The sequence below is a fragment of the Pyrus communis genome, chromosome 6, assembly GCF_041283825.1.
Source record: "Pyrus communis isolate YQ-2024b chromosome 6, ASM4128382v1, whole genome shotgun sequence".
NCBI lineage: Eukaryota > Viridiplantae > Streptophyta > Magnoliopsida > Rosales > Rosaceae > Pyrus > Pyrus communis.
The window spans coordinates 21,578,877-21,598,394 of NC_142570.1; the positions used below are offsets into that span (position 1 = coordinate 21,578,877).

The 19,518-nt window shown below is 35.6% G+C and overlaps 1 protein-coding gene across 3 annotated transcripts; it reads left to right on the top strand.

Annotated features, from left to right (window-relative positions):
• The first annotated feature begins 10,463 nt into the window (after positions 1 to 10,463).
• On the top strand, positions 10,464 to 16,222 carry LOC137711235 (tobamovirus multiplication protein 2A). Of its 3 annotated transcripts, none has more exons than XM_068450462.2 (7): positions 10,464 to 10,693; positions 11,178 to 11,492; positions 12,739 to 12,838; positions 13,013 to 13,093; positions 13,179 to 13,283; positions 15,308 to 15,523; positions 15,818 to 16,222. In XM_068450462.2, the coding sequence occupies exons 2-7, from the start codon at positions 11,254 to 11,256 to the stop codon at positions 15,917 to 15,919; spliced, it is 843 nt and encodes a 280-aa protein (XP_068306563.2). In that variant the 5' UTR covers positions 10,464 to 10,693; positions 11,178 to 11,253; the 3' UTR covers positions 15,920 to 16,222. The 3 variants fall into 3 exon arrangements, with proteins under 3 accessions (XP_068306563.2, XP_068306561.2, XP_068306564.2); XM_068450460.2 differs by having other exon boundaries at positions 10,510 to 10,693; positions 11,233 to 11,492; XM_068450463.2 differs by having other exon boundaries at positions 10,568 to 10,693; positions 11,174 to 11,492.
• Positions 16,223 to 19,518: the final 3,296 nt, after the last annotated feature.

The window sequence follows — 19,518 nt, forward strand, 5'->3', positions numbered from 1 at the left end:
ATGAACTTGTTTTGAAATCTTCATGTCGATACACATTTTCAATCCTTCCTTTTGAATAACATTAACTATGTTACCATAAGTAAGGGTATGATAAGGTATGACACCTTCTTCATTTACTAAAACATTTCGAATTTTGTGAGCAAAAAGATTTGGTAAACCATTGATAAATTTTTCTTTCCAAAAAGGTTGATTACTATCTTCTCGAAGCATAACTCTGGATATGAAAACATCTTTATACCATCTGAAATCACTTAAAGTTGGACACCTTAAATTACTCAGTTGGTCGTGAATACGCGTAGTAACGTTGCTGGGTGTTCCTATAAAGTGTTCTATAATCGTATAAAGTAAAGTATTTACTCCGTCGGGTATTCCCTGTCCTATCGTTTCGTCAAAAATGGGAAATCCTTCCTCATCTTTTTTGACCGCAAAGCGTATTTCATCTCTGGACTGAGAAGTTAAGTGCTTCTCCCACCAAGAATGAAGCATTCCAGTGAAACCAGTGACGAGAAGATCAACGATTTGTGTTTGTGTAAAATTGTGATTTGAAATGTAGCTATTAGCAACCATGGACATGTGTTGAAGTTTGTTCAAAAGTTCTTGTTCGGATAAGCCATCTATGTTCCACTCATAAAGTTTGTCGGCTGAAACTGAAAATTGATTTTGAATATTTCGTTCTTCAAATTGAAGGTCAGGAGGAGTTGGCCTGGGATACCAGTTTTTTGTGAGAGAAGTAGGGTTGACCGGATGAGTACGAATACGTTTTAAATCAAAAGTTGGTTGAAGATCAATGTTTTGAAAAATATTTTCAATATTTTGGATAGCAGAACTAGTTTCCGTGTCCTGAGAAGAATCAGAAGTATTTTCTTCTTCGACAGAAACATCATTGTTTTGCAAAACATTAACAACTTTTTCTTTTTTGAGCTCAGTGAGCATATGATCAATTTTTTGTAAAGTAGTCATGGATTTTAAAGCAGTGGAACTTGAAGCAGTATCAGTAAAATTTACTAATGGTTTTTCTTTTGGAGAAGATTTTGGTTGAGACAATTTGTCGATTTTGGTTTCAATTTTGTCTAACTGTTTTCCAATAGTATGAAGACTTTGGTTTGTAAAATTGTTCTGTTCAATGACAGGTTTAAAACCAGAATCTTCTTTTGGAATTTTGAAAGGGGTTGCGGGGATGTTGGTATTACCAGTGGAAATCAAAATAGTTTCTTTGGGAGGATGACTGGAGGAAATCAAAGTTTTGTCTTCCTTAACCCAATTTTCTTTGGTAACAACCGTAACTTTATTTTTGGTTTCATAATGTTTTTCAATGAAATCAAAGAAAGATATTTCAAATTGGTATTATTCTACAAAAGCTTTCCATTCGGCATATATGGCTAGCTTTTCTTCATCACAATACTTTTTTCTAAAAATGTTTCTTCTGGGGATGTTTTCCTCAGAAGCGATGTCAGCTTTAAGCTTCCTCCATCGTATTTTATGTGGTTTGTTTAAAACAAGTAATTGGTGATTCACCGATGTTGTTTCAAAATCAGAAGGAGTTGGAGAAGTGGGTTCTTCTTGGTTTGGAGGATGATAAACAGGATGTGCAACTTGTGAAGAAGTGTCGACAGACTTTAATTTGAGTAAATCATTGACTAAATCTTGTTGTGCAGCTTCCTGCTCTTTTAACTTTTTGTTTACTAAAGATTTGATCAAATCTTGATCTTGACCCAGTCTATCGGCTGACGTGGATCCAGAAAAAGACTGTCTGCTAGGAGCAAAAGATTTGTGTGACAAAACTGATTCACAAGATTTTCTTGCTGGACGATCAAAATTGATTTTAACTGTGCCATCAAAATATTGTTCAATGTTGTCGAGATTAACAAGGCTGTTTTGGACGGAAACCGGCTTACTTTCATTAATTAAACACCAATCTGAGGGGAGACTGATGTCTGACCACCTAATGGTTCTTGGTACTCTAATGTTTGCGCTTTCTTAGGTTGTTTGGATTAAAAGAGTGTGGTCGCGAGGACTTTTGTTCAAAGCTTGAAAATTCATGTTTGTGCCAGTGACTTTGTAATAAATTCTAAAAATAAGTGCCAAAGGTTGTGTTCCTTCCAGGACTTGGTACCCGGAGGTTTTGATATTAAGAGTAAGAGCTTTTAAAACATGTGGGTCTGAAAGACTTATTGTGAGATCTGGAAAACAATCAAAATGGATAGGTCCGTTATAAAGACTTGATTCAATCATTCCAAGAATACTATCGTTAAAATCAGTAAATCGGGCGTCACGAAGACATAAAAGAATAGACGTATTAAGGCCTTTTCGTGTTAAAGGTTTAACAGCGATTTGAACTAAACCAATGTGAAGATAGTTATGACCGTTTTTGCGATGCGCTTTGATTTGTTCTGGAGAAAATAATTGACAAGTCTCATGTTCTTTGCTAAGAGCATAAGCCTTCTCAACTGTTTTGACGTGATGTTCGGATTTAAAAGAGGTCAAAGACCATTTTTTCTTGTAAATATTTTGGGTTGAAACTTTTGGAATGTTCCAGTCGGAAAAATCAATACTTTCGTCTGTTTGAAAATCCAATTTTTGTTCTTCATTGACAATGTCAGGTATAGTTCCTAAGGTGGATCTAGAGCTAGTGCTGGCCATTGAACTAGATCTAAATAATCTACTCATGAAATACACAAAACAAGTATACTATATGCAAGACTTAAAAGATTCACCTTCCTCGTATGTCTAGACTCTTCCCCCGCTCATGCGCTCCGCTCATGCCTCTCCTGGGACTTATTGTTTGGACCACGTCTTACTGTTTGGCTGGAAGAAAGAAGAACTGAGGACCGACGATTAAGAAATGCAGAATACATATATCTCTTCTCTAGCGTAACCCAAAGTCGTACAGCTTCACCTTCGAGTGATGGACCATGATTTCTTCACTGGCGTAACCCAGTGTCGTACAACTTCACCTTTGGTGATGCTTATGCCTTCAAACCACTATGATACCCCTAGTTGAGTACATCACTGATGTGATTTACAGAGATTTACGGATTTGCCTTCATACGACTATATTTCCATTACTGAGTATTGGTTTATATGTACTTGTTTTACGAACGTTTTTCATAGCATGCTAGAGTTTTTAGAAAACCTACTATGTAGTACTATATATGTGTTTTCAAAACAGGGGGTTAGTATATTCAGAAAAACAATGGTTTTCTTATTATTAGTATTATTATTATAAAATTTGGTCCACTCAGCCTTTTGTTTTGCGCCCCCTTCAAGAGCTAGAATCGAGGCACACAATCCCCGCGTCAAGGCACTTCCGTGTTGGTATCTTCGAACTCCCATCTTGTAATAAGACTCACTTTCTTCGTAATCTTATTTATTTTAAAATATTCCTTTCGTACTTTTCTTGATTAATTGTATGCTCTGAACACATTCATGCAAACGCCTATTTCATTATATTCAAATTTACACATTTTGTTTATGTTCGTTCTTTCTTTATAACTTGCATGCATATTTAAAATGGCTTCGTCACCCTCGTGTGTCGGCCAACACGCGCCTATCTTGGTATTTGGACATATCAGAGTGGGAGCGTGTAAATAGATCCCCAGGATCCTCACCAAAGGATCCATAAAGGATCCTATTGGGTTCCGGTATACCAAATTTTATAAAATAAGTGATTGAGTACATAAAAATAAAAAAAATAAAAAAAATAAAAAATAAAATAAAACTTTAATCACTTTTATTATAACACTTGGTGTATGGACCATATTTGTGGAGACAAAAATAATCTCAAAAATCATGGAGGTAAAACGTGGATTTTTTGGATAAGAAGGACAAAATTACTCTCGAGGCACACCAGAATTCTCACACGCATGCAACGGACAATAACGGCTCAATCAAGGAAGGGTCAAAAGTGATCAATATAGTATTTATTCAAATCCCTCTCATCACTCCTCATCAATCCCTTATTGATTTTATTCAAAATGTAACGCCCAAAACTTCCTATTTAATTTAGGAATAATTGCCATGTTAATTACAAAATATTATTTCACATAATATCTTGCAATTATTCTTCAATTACCACCATATATGATCGGCCACTCCTCACCCTAAGGGCCGGCAATTCCCCTATTAATAGCCCTATTATTCCACTAAAAAACTAAGTCATTTGCTACCCATAAACTCCTAAACACATTCTTTTCATAATTCTAATTTTGGCATCGAAGATTCTTCGGCCAAACCCCCCCCCCCCCGGTCCCCAAATTTCATCATGGGCGTGTGAGGCTTTTGGCCTTAATCTTAAGTGTTATTATTTTGCAGGTGCATTTTCGTCAAAAGAGAAGATGGCGGAAATTTGCATCCACAATATGTCTACCGCATTGAAAAAGTTATCCTCCAACATTTTCTTTAATGTGACTCTTGTAATACAAATTTGTTACCCACATTGCAATTTGAAAACTAATATTTACTAATTCATAATCTTACTCCGACAAACTTTAAAAATCTTAGTAACTTTGTTAGTTTTCATCATATGAACTTTTTTCAATTTTTCATTTTTGAGAAAAAAATTGACAAAACACATTATCGAAGAGTAAGATGGAGAGTCTCTAAATAATGGTTGTCTTGTGGATATATAGCTCAATGAAATGAGATATGCATTACACCCCTTGGGGTTATCGAGTCCTTGGTCTGGGCCATTGATCTATTCATAGAGGCAAGTGACCGTACAATAAGGAATCTCTAAGCTTTACATTACAAGGAGAATGCTCTTTCGGGATGATTCATAGGTCTTTGGCGAGAGCATATAACTAAATGAATCAATGGAATGTGGTTTAGGCAAAGTGACATGGAATATCCTAAACAAATGACTAAAAATTGAGATGGACTACATTGCATTGTAATAATTGCAATAGATTCTCTCCTTTAGTTCTCTATTGACTTGGGAGCTATGACATGCGTCAAGATGTCACTTATAATCTGTGAGGCCCTTGTTTCACTACCTCGTTAATTAGAACCTTACGGATCACGCAACCTAATTTAAAATCAAGGATTATAAAGTTTATACAATGATGGAATAAGTAATGTGATAATTATGTTGAGATTGAAATTAATTAATATTTATTAATTAATATTTGGGTGCTTGTAAGTTTTAAGTTTTAAATGGGCGTTGGAATGGTTTTGAATTCAAGTGGGCTCGTTGGGCTTATACCCATTTAGAGAACTTAAGTCACTAAAGTGACTTCGCAGTAACCTGAAAGAAAGAAAAAAAGTGACTTGAAAGTATGATGGAGCCCAATTAAGGGATTAAAGGCCTAATGGCCGGATATAGGAGAAAGAGAGGTGAGTGAGGGTTGTTTTAGAATAGACAGTTGAAGTTCGATGTGGAATGGGTCTCACAACTAAAATCTATTTTTTGGAAAAAAACTGGAATTCTGTTCCCTTAAAGATCTTCTATATATATAACGTACTTACTCCTTTTGAGAGCAAGAAGAAAAAGAAATAGAAAACCTCTCTCGATTTCTTTACACCTAAATAAACCAACCCTCTAATAGCAAGAGTGTACTAGCCTCTCTCTCTTGTTCAACATCCATCATCCTTGTTTCTAGGTGTTGAAAGTAGAGGCACCATCACTTTGGTGTGAGGGAGTTCACAACAAAACCAAGAGGAAAGGAGGCCGTACACAAAGGGTGATTAACTTTGATTTTTCAAAATCAAAGTAGTGCTACAAGTGGTAGTTTTTAATATCATTTCCCTTTCCTTTTAGCCCAAAGAGTGAGTTCAAAGATTCATTGGTTTGGAATTTTGATTTGCATGTGTGTATTTGCTTCCGCCCTCTGAATTTATTTTTGCATGCAATTGTTGGACCAAAATCATTGTGAAATTTCAATTTTTTAAACCCAAGACCAACATACCGGCACCGAACCCCCATCAAGACTCAAGCCCTAGCAAACTTCATAGCGGAGTTTACTCCTTCTAGAATAAATGATCATCCAACTCTGGTCGGCTAACATGTGGTCAAAGAATGCCCAACGAAGTATCCAAAGATGACAATCTCAACCAAGTACTGCTCGCGCGACATGTTGCGCTTGCATGTTGATGGATCTTCTAACAAAAAGGTGCATGCGCAAGACAGGTACTAGTCACCCCCGATGGATCTATGCTTTAACAGTCACTCTCGCTTGGATTTCAATGCCTTAAACAAAGCTAGAGTATGAAGCATTGCTTGCAAGTTCAAGGCTAGCAAAAGAAATATCAGTAAGAAAGATGGCCATCCATTCCGATTCCCCGCTGATCACCAATCAAACAATCCACCGAATACACGGAAAAGCACATGAGGATGATTCGATACTTAGAAAAAAGTTCAAGAGCTTCTCGAAGCCTTTCCAGTCTCCACTTTAACCGAATTCCCCGAGCAGATAACTTTCATGTTCACGTCTTTGTCAACCTTTGATCTACCCTGAACCACAATTTTGAAGGTAAATCACTATCGAGGAGCTCGAATGAACTAGCATCGACGAGGTCGAACCCGAAGTAATGCAGATTGACCTTTCGCCTTGCTGGCAAGACCCTGTTATCAGAGGTTGGAAGATCGCAAACTACAAAACGAAGCATCCATCTTTTACATGAGAAACGACACCTTATGCCGTTGAGGATTCACTGGTCCCGTCTTGAAATGTGTCTAAGGCCCACATAATCCGAAGTTCCATACATGATGACGACAATGGCAACCATCAGTGTGCAGATTAGGTAACACTCTGTTAACAGTTCAACGAACTTGGACTCTAGGGTTAACCCCTCAATTCTCTATAAGTAACCAAGACCAACCACTTTATTCTAGTAATCAAGAACTCTCACTAGACTCTTCGTACTTCCGACAATCTTTCTGAATTAGGCATCAGAGGCCCTTTGGTTAACACCACACTGGTGTTAGTCTAACTCTGTTGTCTCTTGAATTTGATGTATAGGTTTTCGTCAATTAAACCACGACGAAAATTTGCTCTAACAAGTACAATTTGACATACCAAACGAGGCCTTAGTATTGTTTAGAGTAGAAACATTGCCTATATTTTAAAAAAAAAAAAATAGCGATGAAAGGAGAAATTTTTCCAAGTGACGGGAACACCATGACACGTGGTGTTCCCTCACACATTAGGATTTAGTTTTATTTATTTATTGAAATATAAAATTGAAAGATATTCAAGATGTCAAATCCTAATGTGTGAGGGAACACCACGTGTCATGGTGTTCCCGTCACTTGGAAAAATTTCTCCGATGAAAGCTACTTATCTTGTAGAAAATACTAGTTTACTGAAAAAAAGAACAAAAAACATGCCAAATTGCCACTGTGCCATTTCATACATGATTTTTTTTTTTTTTAATCTAATGTGTTTCAAGCTCAAACTATTCTCTCATTTTAGTCTCGTTTAGAATCTATTTTAAAACCTAGTATCCCAAGTTGATGTCACATGGTGCAACTAACAGTCATCTTATACATGCATCAATTCAAGCTTGTCGTGCAATGTTACTGTGTGACTGAGAATGTAATATTCGGCTCATCTATCTGGAGATGAATTTCATTCCTGATTGACAAGCTCCATCTTTTTGTAAGCATATATTATTGTCTGATTTTTCTAAAGTCTCTCAATCTCGTGATATTATTTTGTAATTTCTATTTTGTCATAATATTAGCCCCTTTTTTTAACAAAAAAAAAAATTGCATGTAAGAAAAATATTTATTTTAAAATTAATTAAACTTTTTTTACAAGAGAGCACTATTCTAAAAATCTCCGCCTAGCCACTTAGGCGCTAGGCGGTTGGCCACCGCCTCGATTAATGGCTATGTATTTGAAAATTAAGAAACGGTGCCTAGACCTACTGAGGCGCCTACCTAGACAGCCTAGGCACCCACCTATCCCGTCAAGACCCGCCTAGGTTGTGACTCACTTAGACAGAAAATAGATAACTTTTATTTTGTATTTTATTTTTTTCAATAAATTGTAAAGGACTTGTTGAATACTTAAATGAATATACATTATATGCATGTTTCTCATGTTTTCATTATGTTCCAATACTTCCTAATATATATGTAGTTTATAATGAAATTATATATATTTTAAGTATAAACAAACACTTATTTACAAGAAATATAATATATTTACTTAAATCCGCCTAGGCGCTAGTCCCTAGCTCGCCGCCCGATTAGCGCTTAGCGTCTTTTAGAACCTTGCAAGAGAGTATTCTAAATTAGTATTGTTCAAGAAACATGGAATTGAATTTAGATTAGAGGAGGCACACTGGCATCGTAAACTCTGATTGGAAGAGAAGAGATGCTCTCCGGATCGCTTCCACCAAGGTCACCGGATCAAGTGATCTAGACCTTTGAAATTTCATTTAACGGCCAAAAATTATTATAGCTATTAAGAGGTCAAAACAGGTGGGCCGTTGGATAAAATTTCAAAATTCCAGATCACTTGATTCGGTGATCTTGATGGAAGAGATCCGGAGAGGATCTCTTATCTGATTGGAATTTGATAGAATGTAGTACTAGTAGGTAGGATTCCTACCTTCTATTAATTTGACCAATCTTGTGTTGACCTGTGGTTGATTGTGTCTTGAACGTCAGTTAGATTTAGGTCTTAGTATTGTACTACACTAGTAGCTTTTTTATTTTTTATTTTTCTCTTTAAAAAAAGGAACAATTAGTAACAAATCACGGTTATCCATCTTTTTCAGGTGCAAAAAGGCTATGGGAAATTAAACTCTGTCTGCGGCCACTCACCATTTTGGAGCCTTGAACCCGGAACCTCTCACATCATTTTGGAGCCTTAAACCCGAAACCTCTCACATTTTTTATTTATAAGATAGTCGCAGTTCGCACCCTTATCATTGGATCACTAGAAGCGTTGTTAGTGCCATTAACTTATTATACCAAATAATAAGAAAATTGACGGAAATATATATATATATATATATATATTATAAAAAGGGGGAAGGTATGACTTTTCTTATGGGTGATATCAAAAGCATTTCCATCTACTTTTTTGGGTGTGCCTCCCAGATAGAGGAGTTTTTTTTTTTTGGAAAAAATAAATTTATTCAAAAAGAAATTTCAAGTTCAACCATTTTTAGTACAATTGAAGAAAAAGACATTTTTAGCAATAGTTGGTAAAGACATATCCCAAATAAAAGTATCATGAATGTAGTGTCCAATGCTAGTAATGACATTAGCAAGAAAATTTGCCTCCTAAATGATATAAGCCCAAGATATAAAAGAAAATGATCATGCAAGTAATCTGATACCCAATGCTAGTAGTCTGATGTCGTAAGAAAATTCACCAACATACAGACATCTCTAAAACTTTTGATTTTTGCAAATTTCAGCACATCACATAAGACAAATGCTTTAGCAACAAATATAACGCGTCCCAACCAACAATAGTAGACCCATTAGTTGGAGAAGTTACTGTTTGCATGAATAGTGAACTGCCTTAACAATGATTAATTCACTCTCCAAACATTATCAATTACTATTCACTATAATATTTTATTTTGCATGTGTGATTTAATTATTTACTTACTACTTCATCGATAAAATTAGGTTAGAACCTCTACTAATTAATAAAACACTTATTGTCAATCAAAATTTTATGAAATTACCACTTTAACCCTCTAATTAAAACAGAACATGAATAAGAAATATGAGGCAGAAATGTAATTTCACACAACCAAAGTTTGCTGTTTTTTTCAAAGTGTCACATCCGGTCTGGAATGTGACACAAAGCTTCATCTACATGTAATCCTAACATATCTCTAATAAAAAAAATAAAAAATAAAAAAAATTTCTCACTCCCATATTCTCTATCACTCTCTTCCTCTCTCTCCTTCTATTTCAAAAAAAAAAAAAAAAAAAAAAAAAATTCTTGCACACTTTGTGTGTGCCCATATGCTAGTAAGTAATTATAATTGTACTACGTGTCCACATTTTATTTTCAATTAAATGAAATAAGATACATTTTTGATAGGTATATTTTTTTCAAATTACAAGGTCAGAAAAATGTTACGTGGCAAAGATTGTGGCACCCTCACTAGTAGGAAAGATTTTTCAATCTAACCGAAACACGGAATGATACACTATATGTTATTATATAAATAGTGAGACATGTGTGTTAAAAAGTTAATAACTTAAACAATAAAAAATTTCATTACTTGTATAAAAATATGTAATATACCATCTGCATTCCGATCACAATAAAAAATTTCTCCACGAGAAGGCCATAGTGGTTGACGATCGTGATTTGTATTTATCATTTCCTTTCTGTTCAAACTTTTCTGGTTTTTTAAATTCCATTTTCTCACAATAAAAAAATATATATTCTGTTTTAAAAACCTATTAATATGTGATTTGACCATATTATCCCTTAGCTTATCGCAACTGCACACAGAAACGTCCCAACGGAATGGATAAGTTCATTAACGTCATTCAGCAAATAGAAAACAAAACGGTGACACAGCACAAATGGGGAGGTGTGGGGTACAAATAAAAAAACGCCAGCTGGCATTTAGAAAAAAAAAACAATAAAAAACCAACAACCTCACCGCCCTTCCTCCTTTGGCTTCCTCTTCCTCTTCCTCTGTGGCTGATATCAGAATCCGAAGAAGCTCGAAACCCGACAAGCTCCTCGTACTCGTGACTTCTAAATCTGTAAGTCTTTCGATTTCCGCTCATATTTTGATCTCTTTAAGATTTCCAAACCATCATGAAACTATTCTTTGGTTCTTTTTTTGTTTTTTTTTTTTCGTATTAAATCTGATATTTTGCTAGTCTGGATGGGTTAAAATTTCAGTTTTTGAAAAAATTAGATAGTTGAATAGGTTGGGAAATTGAGGTGATTACGTATCTAGGAAAGACTGGAATTTTTTGATGAGCTTGAGCTGAATTGCATATATAGTTTTGGTTTTCTATTTTTTTAAAATAATTTTAGTTGATTTATTACCCTGATCTTAGAAAATGCATAATGTTGGAGAGATGGTTTATGTATGTAGTTTTTCTACACTTTCCAAGCAACCAAACACAACTCGATGTGTGAATTATGGAATTAATTGCGAACTTGTGGTAGTTAGTAATCAAAACTGTGTGATTGAGTTACTGATCTTCGGGCCAAATGTGGGTCTTTTGTCGAAGGTAGTCGGCTAAGTGATAAAATAGAAGAGACCCATTTGATTTGAATTTGGAAATTGAAGGGGTCGAAGAAGTTGTTGAGGATGGCCTGCAGGGGGTGCTTGGAGTGCCTGTTGAAGCTGTTGAACTTTGTTTTGACCCTTGTGGGGCTGGCCATGGTGGGTTATGGGATCTACTTGCTGGTCGAATACTTGAGAGCTTCGGACTCAACCGTTATGTCTTCAGCTGTAGGCGACGATCATGATTTGGTACAGTTGAGCCGACCTTTGCTCATGACTGTGTCTCTTTCAACTAGTACCTTGGATAATTTGCCAAAAGCTTGGTATGTCTACTACCTAATTCACTAAAATTGTTTTTTGACTTTTGAGTTATAGCTAGTTACACATTTATTTTATTCTGATTGAGGAAATCTGTTGTTTATTTTGATATTTGATGTGGCTGTAAACAGATAAGAAGTAACAAGTATTCTTGTGTTAGACTTACCTTCTTGCATTTGATTAATATTTTTATTTTCCATCAGGTGTTGTATCCCTTATGTGATTTTAGACAAATAGAAAGATAAAGAAAATGATCAAAATTCTTAGGAATGAAATCATTTCCTTCCTTTTTTTTTTTTTTTTCTCCTCCTTTAAAACAACTGAAATTTACACTAAATTAGCTATCCTATTATCTAAAGAAGAGTTTGGATGTGAAATGAATGTTTAATTTAGAAACTTAGCTTTTGTCTGAGTAAAATTTAGATGTACACAAAATCTTGGACATTCTGCAAGGGCTTACTGCATTTCTGGATCGACATGGCTTCCTAATTTCTATTTAAACCAATCACCAAAATGACGTTAGGAACCTCACTCCCTCCCAAAACTCCACCACCACCACTCACCAATAGTAAATAACCTCCTATCCTTTCCACAAACTATCCACAAGACAGTCATTCTGCAGTAACCCCACAAAATTCTACCCTCTTTTCGTCTACAGGTAACTTGTACCATCAGTCTTCTGTTTTGTATGTGATTTGCATTCTTTAATAGTTCAAGTTGTATAATGAAGGGTTGAGGTCCCATCAATATAGTAATCGGTTGCTGGTTGGCATCTCTAGAGCATTGAAGTAAATTTTTAGGACCTTCTGATGATTCTACTTGATAAATCTAATTGATCTAAAAGGCTAGATCTAATCAACTATTCAGTGCCAACCCCAACTATTTCTGGAAGCAATGTTCTTCTCACTGAGTTAGCTGATGCACAGTGAAGATTGAGCTGACTTTTATTGCATTAAGTTCTCCATTTTATTTTTCTGAGCTTCCCATATTATCTTTTACAATCATTGTTTTATGTTTTTTCCCTATGCTTACACTTTTCTTGAAGGAACCTATGCCTTACATATGCTAGATCAATCCATAATCCCATATTAATGAATTTATTTGCATATATACATATATGTATATATATGTATATTAATTATAAAGACCCATTAAGGATTACACTCATATTGTTTGTTTTACATGTTGAGTTCAAGCTGCTATTTCTTCTTTCTTTTTTCCTCCAATTTTTTACACCATATTCTTTTTCAGGTTCATATACTTGTTTATTGGCATTGGAGCAATTATATTTATCATCTCTTGTTTTGGTTGCGTGGGTGCAATGACACGGAATGGCTGCTGCCTGAGTTGTGTATCCTAATTACTCAATTCTTCTTGTCTAAAAGTATATCTGATAATAGTGTCATAGCATATCTGTTATGTGATAATAGTATGCCTGTCATACTAAAACATGAATGTGCATGCACCTATGCTTTCTTTATTTTGGTTTTAAATTTAACAAAATGGGGTCCTTAAGTCAGCATAGTATTCAGTCCTGGTGATCCTTTTGATCTTGGTAGAGCTGGGAGCTGCCGCCTTTATATTCTTTGACAAAAGCTGGGAAGATGTAAGTGTTGTATCAACTGATGTTTTGAAATTTAAATTGTAATGGTATGATGGCTATCTAATCAGTGTCATAAGTTACTCTTTAGGAAATACCAACGGATTCAAGTGGAGATTTTGAGATGATATATGCATTTCTGAAAGCTCACTGGACCATTGTCAGATGGGTTGCTCTTGGAGCTGTTGTCTTCGAGGTAATTCTCACAATTCCAGAATCTCGTCTTGGCATCTTCTGTTTTGACATCTTTTTGTATGATTTTGATTAAATATTTTTTTGGGTGGATTTATGGCTGTATCCTTTAATCATTTAAAGGAAGATAGCTTGGCATGACAGTCTCGTTTCTGGATGAAGTTCCCTCCCTTCCCCTTACTTTATTTGGAATTATATTTCTAACTCTTCATACCCGTATAGAAAGATATAAGATGAATAGAAGGGGGTGGACATGTTTTAGCAAGCAGTGCAGACACTGAAAGGGAAGCAAAAGTATACTTACGAGGCAAAAAAAATATCTTACCTGAAGTTTCTGCAGAGAATTTACCTCTGGTTTTCATTGACTAGATTTGAATGCTTGCCACCATTTAGTTGGTTCTGACTTGGCCTAATCAACATGTAGCATTAGAAGAAAAGTTCTATGCTTTGGATCTTAGCTCGTATTGTGTCTTATATGTTTGAGTTTCACTTTTTGGCTATCAGTTTTCAGTTTTTAGTTTTTTTATTTTTTCTTTTTTATTTTTTGAAAACTAAAAGTAGTTATCGAATGAGTTTTCAGATTTCATAAAAGTGAAAACAGAAACTGAAAACGAAATAGTTATCAAAAAGCCCAAGAGTGAATAGTTAAGAATAAAAAAGAAAATAGGAAGAAAAAGAAACTCCCTCACCTTTAAGTGTTAATGTCACTTGCAAAATAGTCAAGCGCAATAACAGTTGATTTCAGGGGGGATTTCCCTCTTCAAAATGGGGTTTCAAGTGTTTTTCACTATGAAAAGGAGTTTTGACTGGTTCATACGTGAAAGTCTGTCCCTTTTTATAATGGCATTGGCATTATTCCTACATGACAATGATATTGAAGAAACTTTCTTTATAGATCAGTGCTCTAGAAAAATTGCGGAGATCTTGTCGCTGCTTCTTAACATTCTTCTTTTCTGTAATGAAATTATGTTTCTTACCCAAAAAAAAAAAAAAACATTGAGTTGTGTTTTAAAAAACGCCCCCCAAGGCGCGCCTAGGCGGCTTTTGAGGTGGGGCGTCAGTGAAATCGCCTCTGCCCAGTGGGAGAAGGCAAAAACTCGCTTAGACGTGGTCGAGGCGCGGCGGTCAATTGGGCGTCTTTTTTGTGTAAGAGCTTTTGGAATCTGGATAATTTCGCTTGAATATGGAAGTTGCAGACGCACCAATGCTGCTTGAAGAATATGAATAGCACCGCGTAGTTTGCCATGCTTTCATTTGCTTACTTTTTGTTTTTTTTAATATTATTTTTTTGGCTGAATCTATTTCTCTTTAAAGTGACTTCCAGTTGTCCAGCATCCTAATTTCCAACTTCCATCATCTCAAAGCATATTCTCCCAACATATCTATAAAATTTAATATTATTTTATAAAAATAATATTCATTAATAAGTAAGTGGCCAGCAAGAAAAATCAGTAATTATTTGTTTTTGTTTTTGTGTAATGCTATATTTTTTTTCTTCTTAAAATTTTTTTCTTGTTTTTTCTTGTAAGACTCTTTAAGTATTCCACCAAAATATTATATAATATACGTAATTATATACAGTTTATACTAAAAATCTTAAGTCTTGTGAGGCCTCAAGGTTTTCACTTAGGCGGAGCTATCCGTAGAACACCTCACCTACGCCTTCGCCTTTTAATACATTGATTGAGAGAAATGTTTGCATGAGAGTCAAGAACAAAACCATTGAAATGTGATATTAATGTTGGTTCCAGAGACAAGGAAAATGACAGCAAGCTCCTTGTTGTTAAAATTTTCTCGTGAACCTCTACTGCTTTGCCAGATATTGGTTCACATCTCCCTCCTTATCTGGATAAGGGTTTTGTCCATTCTGTGTTTAGCTGCTGCACAAAAGCACTGCTAAGATGAGTGTTCTTGTGTTGTGATTCTTGAATCTAGTTTTAGTGGTTTGGATATCATTAGTTAAAGGTTTTTTCGGTATTTTCTTGTGCCGATATGTTGCATATATAACGATTCTCCATGGAATTTCAGGCTCTACTTTTCTTGCTCGCTCTAGTGGTTAGGGCAGCAAACAGACCAGCAGAATATGACAGTGATGATGAGCTCATTGCTCCAAGGCAACAAATTAGGCAGCCATTGATTGCCAACAGGCAAGCTGTTCCAGCAACTGGTGCACCTGTTGCTGGGGCTCTTGATCAGCGGCCACCAAACAGAAATGATGCGTGGAGTACACGCATGAGGGAAAAGGTGAGAGATTCCGGCAAAAATATTTCCTTAAAAGTTTGTATGAGATGGTAGTATAGAAATATAGCTATTGAAGTCTCAAAGTAAGACCAGCGTGTTAGTGTGCGCACTTTAGACTTTTTGCTGATTGTTCCAGTACTATCAGGTTACCACATTTTGGTGATTAGGCAAATTCCGTTTGTCATTTTATTTTTCCTATCGAAAACATAAAATTGAGTCTATTTTTTGCTACAATCTCTTCGCCTATGATTCTGATGCCTGTGCTCTGTTTTGTCTGGTGACTTGCACGTAAATCAGTATGGGCTTAATACAGCTGAGTTTACATACAACCCATCAGAGTCACAGAGTCAAGTTTCAGCTCAACCACCAGAAGAAAGGAGCCGATGCATCATCATGTGATAAAGTGGAGTTAACCACAATTTAAACTTGGGTTCGGTTTCTGAAGGCCACTTCTTCGACCATGTTAGAACTGCAGCATTTCCAAGGGATGGTCTTTTCCTTTTTGTTGGGTTTGTGTACAATCATGAGCTTTACTTAATTCCCCGCGGAAGCGTGTTCTCTTTATATGTATTACCAGTTGGTGTGTAATTGTACTGCTAGTTAGTGATTACGGAGTGAGTAGTTTTATGAACGGAGTTACTTGAGACATTCTGGCAGTTACAATGATGTACTTGATCTATTGGTTTTAAGTTCTTTTACCTAGCCTGGTCCGCATATTATTAGTTATCGTACTTAAGTGCTGATGAGCACATTGAACTATCCACGTGGTTGAGAGCCCTTACAGCTCAGTGGTAACGACGCAATTGTTAGGGAAGTGCTCAGTATTGAGCTAATAGCCCGCGGGCAGGCCTCTCGTTGGATGCCCACCCGCGTCGCCATAGGCCACGTGTTGGGAGGATTTTGGATTATCCGAATGTGTTGGCAGGTATTCCAAGGTCTTTAGTGATCAGTGCAAAAGAGACCAGGCATGGGGCCGGAGCTGAGTTGACGCATCATTCAGCGCTCGAGCACAAGAACCCGGGAATGGCGCGCCCCGGCCCGGGTCAGGTACTATTTTATCAGCGATGTTATTATAATGTCGGCGATGAAGTTAATGTGGTATGTCACTATGTTATAAATCATTCCGAAAATGTAGAAGCTTTCAAACTTATTGCCTTAATACCCAAAAGGTCACTCTTGCTCTCCTAAAGTCGTCAGAATCTGTGAGGATCAAATTGGTATTATTCACAAGATTATATTAATTTTAAATTCAAAAACTTAGAATATTTGACAATTTAACAATGCAAAACAAGAAAATGAGTTTTCTAATGATTCATGGGTTTTAGGTTGGTTTTGCATTATTAACAAATATTTCAAATCTTTTGATATAAATTAATATAATCTTGTAGTTAATATGCATTCGGTCCTCACAAATTCTCAAAATAGACGGTTCTCTTATCGCCAATTATTGGGCAAGCTAGTGGATTTGGATCCTCTCCGAGGCAACTGGTCGGAATCCTCTTGACCAGTGTTAGTGGACATCCAACGGCTACAATTATTATAACTTTTAGCCTCCTGTTTGTAGCCGTTGGAAAAATCCAACGGTCCACTAACAGAGGATCCCAACTAGTTACCTCGGAGAGGATCCAAATCCCAAGCTAGTGTTTAGAGGCTAGTCCATAGCTTTTGGTCGAGGCTTCTTGTGCTAGGTTAGGCAGTCACGATAGCGAGAGATACACAGTTGTCTAATGGTTAAATTGTCCGTGTGTGCGTGAGCGCGCGCGTTTGTGGTCCATAAATTTATGGAAAGTGAAAGTTATAGGAGACCGACAGTCGGATTGGGGTTTTGCTGCTTGTTTTAGTATTTTTTTTCTTTTTAGTTTTTGGTTGCTGGATTCACTGGATAGTGACGTGCCCTTTGAATTCTTCAGTGCGTTTCGTTTTAGGGTTTTCCTTTTTTTTCTTTCCTCCCATGCTTATGAGAGCTCCCTTTCAAACACTATTAATTTCACGTCTGTGTTACCCCGCCCCAAAGTCAAAAGATGTTTTTCTTTTTCAATCTTCAGACACGGCTAATTATGATTTTTTTTATCATCTAGTGCATGTAAATTTCAATTTTCTTTTTTGTTTGACGCATAAGCAACGACACTTGCATATTTGACGTGTATGTGAGCTCTTACCTTCATTATTTCTTGCTAAAGGTTTTGATCCACGTTATTTCTAGCTGATTATGAGATTTAACCACTTTCTCTCCTTCTTAATGTTAATATTATCGTTTATTAAAAAAAAATTACATAATCAATGTTATTATCTTTTATCATTTTCATTATATTAATGGACAAAAAATAAGCCACTTAATACTATAATTTAGTGTTATTCTTCACGTATATGTAAATTTTTAAAATTCGAATCTAGCTAAAAGTGGGTTCAAAACTAATCTATTTCTACACTAAAAGTGTAGCTATATATATTTTTGTATAAAAATTAAAAATAGGATGAGAAGAAATAATATCTGTAGATTTTTTAATAATAAATTAAGTGGTACAAGAACAAAGAACAATATTGTTGGAGATAGAGACAACTCGGGGGTTGGAAGGAATGGAATTGAAAATTTCACTGTTAAAATTGTGGAACATGTCCGTCGAAAACAATGTTGTCCAGTCATTTTAATTAATTAATTAATCTCTGTCGACAGCAAACGAGAGGAGGAGAAGTGGCCAGTAGCCAAGTAGCGAATAGGCAGTACCCATTAAGATAGCGAAATTGGATTCCGTCCGAATCTAGTTTGTGGGAATTCTAGAAATTCTTATATTTTAGTCATTCGTATAATACGGTTAGAAATTATATAATTTTTTTATTTAAAATTAAACATAAATAATATCTAATGAAAACTAACTTTATGATATACGATTAATAATTAAGATGTGAGGATCTCTAAAATCTCTATAAAATGAATCGAGAGACGATCATTTTCCTAAGATAAACACAATACAAGGAGGAGCACCGCCAGTCAAAGTCATTCCTATTCTAAGTCACTTTGTAAAGGTCTTTTCTATAAAATAAAATAAAGAAATTAAAACTAAGGTAAGTATGTCAATCAAACTGTAGTAATAGATAGACGGTTTGTAATATTTTTATCGTTATTGTCGATCTGTTCTTATACAGTTTGATAATTAAACAATTTTAGTTTTAATTGATTTTTTGCATACATGACTTTTCTAAAGTGTTTTATAATATGAACGATTCTGATTATAAACACGAAATTCTGTGAATTGAATACGAAGAAATTTTAGTAGAAACTCCTACTCATACTTTGAGTAATCAAGTATTATTCAATTTTTTTGTGCATTCAGAACAGAACCGCGAGTTAGCAGTAGTGAATAGCCAATATGATAACAAAATCATTAGGAGAAAGAGCACTGCCAGTAATTTTAGAATAGGAAATTTTTTTCTACATGTACTTAGAACCGAACCACAAATTAACGTGTAGCTAATAGCCAACAGGATAACAAAAACAGTAGGAGCCGTTGCCACCACCAATCATTTTAAAATGCAAAAATTTTACGTGTACTCAAAACAGAACCATAAATTAACGAGTGGCCAGTAGTTTGTAGGATAACAAAAACTATAAGAGCCGTCGTCACCACCAATCATTTTAATATAAGAAATTTTTTTACGTGTATTCAGAACAGAACCACAAATTAACGAGTAGCTAGTAGCTGGTAGGGTAACAAAAAGAATAGGAGTGCTCGCACCGCCATTCATTTAGAGCAAAAGGATACACTCCCTAGTTTCCAAAAAAAAAGGGATACACTCCCTCCATGTGATGAGTTCTTGCGTCGTGAGAAATGAGTGGCAATAAAATTAATGGGGAGTCCTCCTCCCTTCCATGGGAAAAGTCAAAAAGTCAATGCGAGCTGACTCTCCCACAGCTGCGACTCCACCTACAAAGTTGCATGATTACTAATGGATGAGTGACTGGGTGAGGCCGAGCTGCAGTGCCGGTGACTCTTCTGTTT